We start from the raw sequence: 14,344 nt of genomic DNA, 5'->3' as shown, positions 1-14,344 counted from the left end.
TGTCCCTTTCAAAGATGTGCAATGATGAAAATCATTGAACTTTCTGCAATGATGGAAATATTCTATATCTACACTGTTCAATACAGTAGCCACTAGCCACATGTGGCTGTTGAGCATTTGAAATGTAACTAATGCAATTAAGGAGCTGAATTTTCAATTTTATTTAATGTTAGTTACCTGAATTTTAAATACCCACTTGTGCCTAGTGTCTACCATATTATTTAAAAAAAAAAAAGACGTTATAATGACTTAATGTCAAATGGTGTAGTCGTAGATATGTCTTGCCAGATGGTGAATTCATTAACTGAATATTGTTTCATTCTAAAGATTCTTTGGCTCTTAAATTTTTTTTAATGTGTTCTAGGTAGAGCCATTACCACTCCTGACTTAGTTTTAAAACTTTAAAAAGTTCCTCTAAATCATAAACTTAAGCCCTAAAGCGCTAGTTTTAGGAGAGAGCAAAATTATGGATGATGTTTTACTGTGAGGGTAACTCATCATACATTTTTTTTCATTTTCAAATTAAATCTAAAGAAATGCTTGGCAGTGGAGTGTACTGATATCTGCAACTTGCTTTGAAATGCATTAAGAGATGGCTTGATGGATGGATAGATGGTATATATGTGGTAAAGCAGATACAGCAAAATGTAAACAATATATTGGTATCTACTGTAGAATTCTTTCAGATTTTCTGAAAGTTTCATTATAAAGTGAATAAGCTTCATGATAAAATGTTGGCAAAAAGTTAATTGCAAATATATCACATATTTTTAAGTGTATTTTTTTCTTGGATCTATCACTTCTCTGTTGAATAGAGCCAAGGAGCAATAACTGAACGTTTACGAAGTTTCAGTATGCATGATCTAACAGCTATCCAAGGTGATGAGCCCGTGGGACAAAGACCATACCAACCTCTACCAGAAACAAAAAAGAAAAGTAAACCAGCCTCTGGTGAATCAGCAGGTGTGCTTGTTTTGTTTTAATGTATTGTTCTTTCATAATTGGGATTTTGAGTCAAGATGGGTACTAAAATAATACCTGGTAGCCATCTGAATTTGGTTAGACAAAATTTATTTTTAAGCTTACAGTTTTGAGCTTTACGCTCAACTGTAGGTCTCTTCCTCTAAGTTTTCTCTAAATAGAGTGCTTGCCTTTTGTTGACTCTTGAGATAATCCAACTAAGAAAGTAGCAGTGTTCTCTTGTGCTGCCATGAATTTTTAGCAGCAGTGGGTGTGGTTCCCACCACTTCCCTACCACCAGCAATAGTTCTGACCTGTGATCAATACTCTTGTTATTCAAACCATGTAGTGACATCTAAGGAATTTTGTAATTAAACACTGTTCACCGTAAGTGCTGTGAACAAATAAGGATATTGACTCATAAGATAAAAGTTTTAAGCAGGTGACAAAAGGACCAGTTTGAAAACAGGATTACTCCAGTGGAAAAATGTGTTGAAGTTATGTATTCTAGTTTAAGAACTAACTTATAGTACATTGTAATGTATATTATGAGCATGTCATAGTTGATATGTTCTAAAACTTATATAAATTATTGTGATTGTAGAAACATACACATAAACAAACAGACATAGTTTCTTAGTTATTTTTTCACATATAAGAAATTTGTAGTTATAAACAACAAGGACCTACTTGTTGTTTAGCACAGGGAACTATATTCAATATCTTGTAATAACCTATAATGAAAAAGAATATGAAAAATAATGTATATATGTATAATGGAATCACTGTGCTGTATACCAGAAACTAACACAAAATTGTAAATCAACTATAGTTCAATTTAAAATAGAAGTTGTACTTAAAGGCTCAGCTAAGAACTAAGATCTGTAGGAAATTTTTTATGAATGTATTTTTAAGTCCATAAAAAATAAGGCTACTTGATTTTTTTTAAGTAGAAATTTTCTTTTGAGGGAGACTGAAAATCATTCTTTATAATTAAAATTAATTTGAATAATATAACAGTTTCTTCTAACAAAGGAAAAATTGTGAACTTTCTTCTAAGTTCTACCTAGAGTGAATAACTTTACAAAGTTGGTGGCTATTATCTAAGAGGTAATAATTAAATATTGGCCATTGCTTAAGGTACTGACACCTTTAAGAGTGAGGAACCTTTGAACTTTGAACCATCGTCCTCAATACTTTAATAACGTAAAAGCAGTTCCTAATATAGGTGTTTTCTTAAGCATTTAAAATTAGGTATACTGATTTTGATTATGGAGTCTGCTGTATATATTTTGCTGATTCAGTCCCATAATCTGCATCCTTTATCAGCAGTTTATTCATAATTATACCTTAGAATTAGTTAAGAATTATATTCCAATTATTTAAATGAGAACAGGATTATAAAAATGAAAATCAATAGCACTATTTTTATGACATTCATTTATTAAATTTAAGATGGTATGACTAAAATATTTGAAAATAAGGAGGTGCTATTTAGTTCTTCTGCTAAATTTCAAACCATGGAATTAAAATAACTTAAGATTTGTAAAAATACAAAGTAAATGGTAGCAGTACAAGAAAGATCCTTGTTCAGTTATAAAAATAAAATTTTTAATTGCTTTACTTTGCCCAAGTTCCACATTTTCTACAGAACAGTATGTATTCTGAGCTTTCCTTCCCTAAGGAAAAAATTAAGCAAAACTTTCTCTCTTGACAATATTTTTGCTAAAGTAGTATGGTTCCAGGACAGAGTAGTTGAAGAGGAGGTAATAGCAGATAGTACAGTAACATAATCTGGACACAAGTCCAGGTATACCTGGTAGTTTGTCAGATGAGAAAGATGAGCCTGGCTGGGGAAAGGCAGATTAGTAAGTGACGTCAGGGTAACTGCTAGACTTAGAAGGTACGGTAGGGAATGAAGTTATACCTCTATCTCAAAGCTTCAATCAACAAATCTAAAAGATTAAGACTTAAGTGTAAGAAATTAAACCATATAGTAGGAAATTCCTGTGTATGTTTTTATATTCTTAGGATAGATCAGACTTCTTAAGAACGACATCAAAACCAGAAAACATAAAGGAAAAGTCTGAGAGATTTTTCTATAGAAAAAAAAACCCATAAAACTACCATATGGGGGTGGGGGGAACCGACACCAAAAAAGGCAAAATACTACGAACTGTAAGAAATATTCTCTTATATGTTGCAGGCAAAGGGTTCAAATTTTAACAATCCAAGAATCCTTACAAGACAATTGTCATCGATTCTATCAGAGAATACAGCTGACCAAGAAATAAATGAAAAAGATACTCAACCTCACCAATAGAGTAAATTAAAATAGTAGTAATTGTAATGTTTGCTCACCTGATTATCAAAAAACTTGTTTTAGTTAACAGTGCTCTATGTTGGTAACTCTTCTAAGTTATCACTTCATTACAAACCACCCACAAACAGTGGCTTAGAAAAATTCCAGTTCTTTATTTTGCTCCCAGATCTGGGAGTGATTGGACTGCAAGGTAGTTCTTGCTCAGGGTCTTATGCAGCTACAGTCAGACAGCCCCTGGGGCGGGAGTTGTAATCTCAAAGGCTTCCTCACTCACAGGTCTGACGACTGAGCTGGGAAGAGTCCAACAGCCAGCAGCTAAACCAGTTGGGGCTTCTCAGACATCTCTCTCTAGATCTCTCCACATGGTCTCTGAGGGTCATTGGGCTCCTTCCTTGGGGGCTGAAGGCTTCCAGAGCCAGTGTCCCAAGAGAAACAGGCAGAAGTCGTGCACTCTGCCTTGTGGCCATTTGTTGAGGCAGGTACAAAGGCCCTCGAAATTTAAGGGAAGGGGATTAGAGTGTCAGACAATTTGTAGATGGACGTGTATTAAAACCACCACAGCAAGCCTCTGGGAAACAAACACTCTCATACAAAGTGTATGAGAGTTTAAAGTGGAATAATCCTTCTGGATGACAATCTGGGAAGAATTATCAAAATGTTTTCTCTTTAACTCAGCAAGAAACTTCTAGGAATATGTCATAAGGAAATAATCAGGCAAGTGTTCAAAGATGTATGTACAAAGATGTATGAATGTTCTTCTTGTTGTTTATGGTAACAAAATATTGGAACAAGCCAAATGCCAAAGGGAAATGTTTAAGCAAAAAGGTGGCTTATTAGCCATGAAAAATAGTCAGCTTATACTTACAAGGAAACATAGCCAGGTTGTCGGGGAGAGAACAACAAAGAAATAATACATGTGTTATGAGGCATATTAGATAGATGATAAAATGGATTAATATATGTAAAGTTATTTTTCAAGTATATGTATATAAAGAAGAGTCTGGAAGGGTATCACTAAAATGTTAACAGCCTTTAGCTCTGAGTTGTGGAATTTTAGTCATTTTTTTTTAATCAACCAATTACTCTTAAAATCAGAAATAAAACAACTCTACTTCTCCTTTTGAAAATAATCAAGGTACTCATTTTCTTATACCATGAATTTTTTTTCTATTTCATTTATTTTCAAAATTCCTCAAAAAGAAAGGCAAATCGTTAAGTTTTTCAGTGTGGAAATTACATTCACATTGCAAAGTCTGTTTCCCAGTTCACATAATCAATACATTTACCTCAGAACACAAGCAAATTCAAGTATTTGGAAAAGTGTTTCCCTTTTGAAAACTAATAATGGCCTGCTCTGAGCTGTTTGAGGTTAGCTGATCAAGAGAAGTCCTGCTTTGATGTTGTCACTTCAGGAAAAAGAGCTCCCCTCCAAATGCTTTTTTTTTTTTTTTTTTTTTTTGGTAAGAAAATGGACACCTTGAACATGACGTTCAGTTCCTCAGAAAGAATACCACATTCTGATAAGTGGAAATATTTTTTTCTGTAAAGAACCTGCTGCTCCCATATTAGTTAAAAGTGGTTCAACATTCAGTTTCAACATACCAGCAGATTTAGAGACTTCTGCTTTTTCTTGTTTTAGATGCTTTACATATTTATTTAATCCTTAAGATGACTATGTAGGTTAAATATTTTTATCCTTATTCTGTCAGTGAATAAGCTGATATTTAAGGAGATCAAATTACTTGTCAAAGACTAGGTACTCAGTGACAGAAATGAGATATCCAAGGTTCCTAACTTAATTCTTATTCTCTTTTTACTTTATAAAGAGACTACACATAGTGAGACACTTTGACTGTAACCATGAATTCAAACCATTTAGCAGGAGGGAATCTTAGAGATGCTTTAGTCAGACAGCAAATAGGTGACGTGTCTCCTCCCTTATTCCGTGCCCATGGCAGACATTGCTAATGGATGGTGGCACTTTCCACGATGGGCCCAGAATCCCATCAACATAGTGCTCCCAGCAGCTCAACTGGCTCAGAGTTGGCTCTCATGTAGAAACCTATTCCTCTCCCATCTGTCTCACCACCTTACCAGATAAGAAAACTGGCCCACAGAGGCAAGACTCACTCAAGGTCTCACAGCTAGTAAGTGGCAAAGCACTCATTTCTCTTCACCTGGGTGCAGGGCTCCTTCCACAATGATAGCTAAGACTCCTGCCAAGTCAAACTTTCCATGAATCTGCACTTACATAAATACATGAAAATTGCTTAGAACAGTGCCTGGTACATGCTAAATACTAGATCAGTATTGGCTATTGTCACTATTACAAGGAGGTAAAACCATACCAACTCTAAGATCTGCTTGTTTCCTAAAATGGTATCAGAGCCCTGCGCTGAAGCTGGCCAAACAGCTGCAGCCTTAGGCCCCAGGACCCCCAGCAACACAGGCTCCTCGTTCTTAGGTCCCCAGTCAATGCTTCTCAGGAATGTGCATGGACGACACCATTCTGAGGGCTCTGTCCAGTCTAGACTGATGATGTAAAGCGGCTGGCCTTAGCATCACCTTTGTTTGGCACCAGCAGCACCCCGACTCTTGCCTGGGGACTGGCAGACCCACAAACCACTCAGCCAGCTCGCTGGGTTCCTGCTCAGATACGGCATCCAGAAATGGGCTTCTCTCATAATCTCAGGTCTCCCCCTCCTCCTCTGAAGGCTTTTAAATCCTTAGACAACTTTGACTTACACTATTTCTACCACTCACAGCAGAATTTTCATACACACTTATTTTCAGGTTTAATGTGGAATAGAAAGTGCATATCTTAGCGAAGATATTTGACTTGACTCCTCTCTTTTTGATGCAGTTTGGTTTAATAAGTTGCTAAGTTAAGCTTGTCAATTTCACCTCCTCATAGATCTCAGATTTGGCTACTCTCTCCACGATCCTGGGAGTCCATCATTTCTGACCTGTTGTACTGCAGTTATAACCTCCCTGCTTCTAGTCTCATCCACTTCTGATTCGTTCTCCAAAGTACAAGAAGAATCTTTTAAAGAACCTAGATCTAATAACATCACCCTTCAGCTTTAAATGGCCCCACTTTGTTCTCTGATGAAGTCCAAACTCAATAGCTCCCCAGCCTTGGTCTCCCATTCCTTCATGTGCGAGGTATATTCAATCATGAGCCTTTCAGGATTCAGTCTAGCTGCCACCTCCTACAGGAAGTCTTCTTTCACAACCCACTTCCCTTCCCCTACTGTGTGCTCCCACTGCACCTTGTCCTTATCTTCTATTTGCAGCATTTATTACGGTTTTGTGATGCCCATTAGACTCTGTTTCGTCTACTGGACTGTAGATTTCTTAGGGAAGTAAAAGGCAGTTGTATCTTTTTCATCATTGTATCCCCATAGTTCAGTGTAGTGCCTCACACTTAGTAGTATTTTAAAAATACCTGTGGAATAACTAACTAATCAATCCATCACTTTTCCTGAAATAACAATTAGAAAGCTAAGATTCTTAGCTGAAATTAGGAAACAAAGAATAAGAGGTATATATAATCATCTTTTTGAATGAAATTCCAATTCCTAATCATATAAAGTGAGAGGCAGTTAAAGTAGCTAGGGTCATGTTTGTTGACATGCAGTCTTATGCTTCATCCATGGCCTTAAACTTTTCAATCATAATCACTTCCTTTCTGATTCTTTTCCATGATTCCTTGATACCATCGTTTTATTATATTGGGATTAGGAATATTGTATAAGCAACAGCAACAGAAAGAAATCTAGAAATGGCAATCTAAAATTTTTTGTCTGGTTTATTTTTCCCAATTATAGAAGTAATACAATCGTTTAAATAAAAAATTTGGCAAATTTTTTATAGGAAAAGTGAAGAAATTTAAAATCAACTAAAAGCTCACTTCCAACAGATAGAATGGTTTCATTTATATGTTTTTCCTTTGTTTTTTTCTATACATACTTTTTTTTTCCCCACTTAATATTGTACCAAGAGGATCTTCCTAGGAATGCTGACCCCATCCTCTCCCCTGGCCACATTGGCCTCCTCATAGCTCTTCCACACAGTTATGCTCCCCACTGTCCTAGTCCCTTTGTACATAATAATTTCTTCTACCCAGAACACACTTCCTTTGACTGCTGCGGGAAAGCAAAGGACCCTGGCCTTAATAATGACTGATTCTACTTCCAAGTCCTTCCTAATTTCTAGCCTAGAAGTCTTGCAGCATAAAAGTGTACTTGCTTAACATATAATTAAATATGTTTATCTTATTGATAAACGTAAGTGCTTAGTGAGGCTAAGATTATTCACGTTTTGTGAGAGCAGGTTAATATACATTTATTCAGGATATTTTTCTTCACATGCAAGAAGCCTATCCCATCTTCCTTCTCAAGCCTGGAAAACCTGCTATTTTTTTTTTCTCACCTGAAGATTTAGGTATTTATGCTCCTTATCTTTATTAAAGGAGAATTTGAAACTTAATGGGGCCTTGTACCTTCACTCCTGTCTTTATAACCTACCTAGTTCTCTTTTGCCTTAGACTTGGGCCCCTCTCTTACTTCATCCAGGCCTTGGTTCTCAAAGTGTGGGCCCTGGACCAGTAGCATGAGCATCACCTAGGAACTTGTTTGAAGTACAGATTCTCAGCCCCACCCCAAGCCCAGCAATGTGTGGATGGATCAATTCTCCAGATGACTCTAATATATGCTAATAAGTTTGCTAATGAACTCTAATAAAGTTTGAGAGCTACTGCTTCAGGAATGGGAGCATTCCTGTCCCTGAATCCCATCCTCAGGATGCTCTCAGACTTCCTGACAATAACCAGCCTGACTGCCTGGATGTCTGCATATTGGCCAATGTTAAGTCTTTGTAGCTACACGCAGCAGCCTGTGAGCACACCTGCACAATCTTGTTGTTTACTTGGGTTTTTTGGAGGGGAGAGGATGGTAATTAGGTTTGTTTGTTTGTTTATTTATTTATTTTATTTATTTATTTTTAATGGAGGTACTGGGGAATTGAGCCCAGGACCTTGTGCACGCTAAGCATACATTCTACCACTGAGTTAAACTCTCCCCCCCGACTCCTGCCCCCGTATGATCTCTCACTGACCTTCCTGATGCTGTCTGTTTTCTTTGGCTAACATCAGTCATCATAGCCTGTGGTGTTTCTAATTACTGTAGCCTGTCTGGCTGGGTTTTATCTCAGCAGCTGCAACAGTGTTGATTTAACATCTTCACCTGCCCACAGTGAACTTATCTTGCCCAAAGTTCTAGCTCCTTTGGGTCTTATATGACTCCTTAAGTTCACCCTACCATTTCTGGTTTTGACAAGAAGTATGACACATGGGAGTGGGAAGGACCCTTAATTCCTAATTGAGGTCAAAGGTACAAATGACAGACCAAAAACACACTATTGCTTAGGTTGTTTAGAATTCATAAAAAGGAAAAAGGGTGGGAAGAGACTTTTCACTATGTATCTATTTATATTCTTTGATTTATTTTTTCATTTAAGTATAGTTGATTTACAATGTTGTGTTAGTTTCAGATGTACAGCAAAGTTATTCAGTTATGCATATATATCTATTCTTTTTCAGATTCTTTTCCATTACAAGATATTGAGTATAGTTCCCTGTGCTATACAGTAGGACCTTGTTGGTTATCTATTTTATATACAGCAGTATGTATATGTAAATACCAAACTCCTAATTTATCCCTCCCCCCACTTCCTCTTTGGTAACCATAAGTTTGTTTTCTATGTCTGTGAGTCTCTTTCTGTTTTATAAATATTTTTTTTTAATTTTTGAACAAGATAAATGTGCTAACCTACTCAAAAATAAAACTTTTTAATTATTCTGAAAAATGTATAGTAAAAATAGAAGTGGATGGTCAAGGAAAACTTCCTGGAAGAAATGAGTTATGAGCCTCTTCTAGAATAGTGCAAGGGGCAAAGATTAAGGGTGAAGGGCATGGAACACATCCCAGACAAGAAAGGGAGAGGAGTAAGCAGGCAAATGCAGGCCATGCAGAGAACTGCCAGCAGACAGAGTGAAGAGGTGGTCCCGACTGGCATCCTTTTACCAAAACATGCTGGTTTTGACAACTCGTCTAGGTTATGGAATTCCACTGAGAGACGGAGATGAGAAAACAGATGACGAAGCGGATGGGCCATATTCAGATGATGAGATGTTAACACACAAAGGGCTGCGAAGATCACAAAGCATGAAATCTGTGAAAACCGTGAAAGGCCGAAAAGAGGTTAGTCAAGTATAGAGTTGTTTTCCTAGTGGTTAGTAGTAAGGAATTTCCCTGCTGCATTTTCATTGAGGATGTTAACGGTCCATAAATGAAGGATTAGAATGGTAGAGCAGCAGTTATATTTAAAATTCTTTACTTAGATCAGATGCATTAGGATCTCTGGAAATTTAGAAAGTGGTAAATTCCTAGTCTTCCACTCTAAGTAGAAGATGGTATTCTCACCTAGTAAAATCATATGGTTGTCATAAGTACCCAGTGCCAGCCCTACGCATAAACGAAGAAAGCAAGCTAACTATATTAACTACATAGTTTTGTTTTGAAACAAATCTCAATAAGGATTAAATAGTAAAAGTTTATCCATAATAATGTCTCTGTGCCCAGAAAGCAATGGCAGATTCCAGTGAATGACCTCAGATCTATGAGCAATGTTCATTGACATGTACCAAGCAAAGCATAAATAACAAGTTAATGTCTCTATTTGTTGTTATAACTAACATAAGACCTAACTACATTTTTGAGTATATAGGTAGTGCTGTCTTTTTTGTACTTATAGAATAATTGATTCTTTATATCAGAAAAGTTAAAAATTATTACTATGATTATGAACTATTAAGTCTTATCTAATTTCAAAATCTAATTGGTAACAATATTTCTCTCTTTAGGTGCGGTATGGGTCATTAAAATACAAAGTGAAGAAGAGACCACAGGTGTATTTTTAGCCATGTACACTTCAAGTATCCCAAGACAAATTATACTAATACACTAATTTTTTTCTAACATCATATATTCAGGACTTACACATTAAAATAATTCTTTAAATTGTGGCAGTGATAGGATTTACTTTCATCAATTTAAAAAGTCTTTATTTCTTTAACAATTACTTCCAAATCTAAGGTAGTTATGCAAGTATATATGTGTGCATATATATATCAGAAATAATAGAAAACTGTGTAATTGATTTTCAAATTCCTCAAAAACATTAGGTGCCTGGGATATAAGATGAAACATAAAACCCACGGTATACTTGAAAAGAGTCTTTTTATGGTTCAAGATACATCAGCCTTTGTGATACTGTATTGTATTTACCTCCACTTATGTTATCTATCACATGAGGATAGAAATTAAATAGGCCTCTGATTCAGCAGTGATAGGACAAGGGTATAATGTAAGATAAAATGTTCTATATATTCTTAAAATTTTTACTTTGTTAATACTTTCTAGTTTTTCCACCATCAAGTGAAAGTTTTCAAAACAAATATTTGAAAACCAGGTATCTATATAGCACTTTTATTCCTAACTAGTTTTGCACACTTGAAAATTGTTTACTTATTTTACAACTGTACGTTTATTTTAAGTTTTATTAACACTAACTTTGTTATTTGCCACATTCTGACATGTCAAATTTACGCCTTGAATTACATCATCTCTTTTCCTGTAGGTTTCACTAGTTACATTCATTTGATTTTAATAATAAAAAATAGAGCATGTTGTTCAATTTTAACTACTTTTACTTAACTTCTTTACAGATAAGAAATTATTGTAAACATTTAACCGGCTTCCCATGTTTAGCTCTATGTTGTAGTTGAACTTAGCATGTTTTTGTTAACATTGGTTACATTTTCAGCTTTTAAAAGCGGTAGGTTTTGTGAAATGGAGTCAGACACCAGAATAGCATTTAGGTATCTTCTAATTCATGAAATTATCCAACCGTCAATCCTTTTAAGCTTGGCACTGATACGAGCTGCTGATTTATAAATCTGGCATTGATTAGAACCATTTGCATTGCTTCCCTTCTGGCTGAGATAATTTCCTGAAGTTACATGCCAATGCAGAATACAAATGTTGTTAATCTTACATATTAGAAGTTATTAGAATAGATTTTAGAAAAAAAATTTTTTTTAATCCAAGAGATTTTAAGTTACTGAACTTTGAGGCTTTTTTAGGTGGCATAGATAACTACGCATTATGAACTCTAAGTCAGTGTATTTCTGGTGATGGTTTTAGTGATCAGTAATCAAATTTGTACAATTATCCTTGTTCAGATAATTTACTGGATTGTTCTGCTTATTTGTCCAAAAGAAAAAACAATGAGGGAGATTTGTGAGATCTTTGACCTTTCTACCCTTTAAGAAATAAAGCCAGCTGGCAATGTATATTCAGGACCTCCTCAGAGTGCTGGTAGAGGACAGAATGTTTATTCAAGAGTACCTTAGTATAATTCATACATTTCTCTTGATACAAGTCTTAAAATGTTTTTGAGATTATCTCACGTTCTTGATCTGCAAACCAAGTAAAAATTCATTCAACTTATTTTCCCCAAAGTTTAATTCTATGAATATCTTCCTCTACTTTACCTTGACTAATTTTTAGCCTCTTGGTTTCTGAAAATACTATTTGCGTTCAAAATTCTTATGAATTCTGATTATAAACTCTTGGCAGAGTGTTTTATTTATATTGCCTAGTACTAGACTAACAAATACAAATGCTATGTACGCCATGCTTGTCTTTCCTACACAAGGGCAGTGTCATCTCAAATTGCCCGACAAGGTCACATAAGTGACTTTGTATCAAAAACATTACCTTTGGGGGCTGATTTGCACAACTGTACTTTTTTCAAGTCTAATTTTAGTATTAAACCTATTCTTTAATTACAGTAAGCTCATAAATACTGTCCTAAATTGGAGGAATTATTTATCCTTCTACATTTTTAAAACGAAAATGTTTAATCAATTAGGGCAACACCAGTCTCAAAAATGTAATGCTAGTCCTTCTGTTTAATTGCATCTCTTCATACTCACAACACTTCCTCTGATGTATTTGTTACATCCTTACACACAGTCAGTGTCATTTTGCTGTTCTATCATTTCTTCTTTCCTTTTCTTACATTTCTTAAATTTTGCTTCTTTTCTCTTATATGTGTTTTAGCATGCCCTTTCTTTTGAATTTTGTATAATAAGCTTATAAATTTTCATTTCTTTTAAGGTAGAACAGGTCAGTTTTTGTTTCTTGGCTTTTAAATCTAATGCTTTTAGAGGTAAATGTATCCCTAGACCACAGTGCCTTGCTTCCCACCACCACCACTTGGTGAATGGGCATTAGATGCTGCACAAGCCTTTAGGGCACTGTTTTGGTAGCTGTAAAGTTTACCCAGAAATTGTAGTCGGTGTTTTATTATGTATTCATTCAATTTGTTCATGAATATTAACTATTTCCAGAGTTTGTTTGAAAGTAAGAATCAATCTGTTCTTTAGTTTACCGTAATTTTTCTGGTATAAAAATGAGTCTGAATTAAGCCTTATTGCTAAGTAATTAATTATGTAAACCCACCTAGACCCCACATAAGATTCCCTCCTTGACTTCACTAATGTATATACATGGATTTGGCTAGAAAATGATGCTGCCAGCATTCTAATTATAAATACTTGACTGCACAGATTGATGGAACAAAATTATTGAAGTGTTTTCAGGGAACCTAATCTATATGCCACCACCAAAGATTTCTACAGTGTTATAAAGTATGTAAATATTCTAAATTTCTGTAAAACATTGGTTAGATAAATATATTTGCTTTCTTTCTTTCTTTTTATTTTTTATTTTTTTGGAGTAACACAGTTTGTGCACTGGAATGCTTGAACATTTGTATTGTTAAAAATAATACAATACTATCTTATGTTAAATATTAGTAATTTGTATTGTTTAATTGGAATGGACTAAATTTTTATTTTGTCAGGAAAGTTAAGGAGTTAATATGTATTGAAAAGCAATTTCCTATGTTTTCTGCTGTGTAAGTTGATTCATTTGCAAAGCAATTAGATACATTTTGACAAGTTTATTGTTATAGCTGTGTGCAGTGTATATTTCTTAGTCAACATTGTTCAAGAGTAAAGCTTTCTGAAAAGAAAGTACAGCCTTTTTTCTCTTAATGTTTTTAAGATTTAATCTTCTAATAGTATCCTGCAGATTTAATGTATATTAACTTTTTAAACATTGACCATGAAGTAACATCTTCTCCTCTAACACCTTTTAAATCTATGTACTTCAGTTGTTAACACAAAGCAGTTTTGCGATTTTTTAATCTCTTTGTAAAGGCTATCTTTAGGCCTAGTATGGGGGTAATTTTACAAATGTGGTTTTTTTTTGAAAACTTTAATATAAAATAAACTCATTCTATAAGTGACAACTTGTGTCAGAGTATATATGTTGGGTTCCATAAATTGTTATTATTTATTATTGAGTGTGTCTTGATTAAATAATAGACAACATATGCACATGCTTAATTTTACAAATCACAGAGCAAATTATAAAAATCATATACATTCTGGAATGCTCATCTACAGGATTACAAAAGAAAGAATTGTTAAATTTGGATGTTAGAAAGAGGAAATAGAAAAAAATAATCAGTACAGAAACCCTAGCCATCAATTTATATTGTAAGTCGTCTCAGACATAAAATATAACACAGAATTCAATTTTATGTATCCTGGAAATGTTCTGGGATTCCATCTGTTTTAAAGTTAGATGTCTGCCTGCTTTGCATTTAAGCTTTAGAGAGAAATTCTGTGTTTAAAAAAGTTTCTTCATGCTACTTCGTTACGTTATATAAAGTATGTTGAAGTATTTCCAATGGAGTTATATTTTCATTTCTATTAGGATGTATATCCTTGTGATGATCCAAAGAAGTTAGACATTTAAATAAAAATTCAAAAAGAACACAATGAATTATGAACGGCAACTTTTTTTTCAGTGTTTTAGTCTTCCTTTAAGTGGCTCACTGTTCTTGAGAAAGAGATTCATGGAA

The 14,344-nt window shown here is 34.6% G+C and overlaps 1 protein-coding gene across 1 annotated transcript in view; it reads left to right on the top strand.

Moving 5' to 3' along the window:
- The window catches only part of REEP3 (receptor accessory protein 3), an 89,529-nt gene extending 75,803 nt beyond the window's left edge, over positions 1 to 13,726 (top strand). The window contains exons 6-8 of the mRNA XM_031461232.2: positions 816 to 963; positions 9,401 to 9,546; positions 10,209 to 13,726. Of these exons, the coding sequence (XP_031317092.2) occupies positions 816 to 963; positions 9,401 to 9,546; positions 10,209 to 10,265 (351 nt within the window). The 3' untranslated portion in view covers positions 10,266 to 13,726. The remainder of the gene's footprint in view (positions 1 to 815; positions 964 to 9,400; positions 9,547 to 10,208) is intronic.
- Positions 13,727 to 14,344: the final 618 nt, after the last annotated feature.

Source organism: Camelus dromedarius, chromosome 8 (genome assembly GCF_036321535.1).
Source record: "Camelus dromedarius isolate mCamDro1 chromosome 8, mCamDro1.pat, whole genome shotgun sequence".
In the NCBI taxonomy this organism is placed as follows: Eukaryota; Metazoa; Chordata; class Mammalia; order Artiodactyla; family Camelidae; genus Camelus; species Camelus dromedarius.
This window is presented reverse-complemented; position numbering and strand designations above follow the sequence as displayed.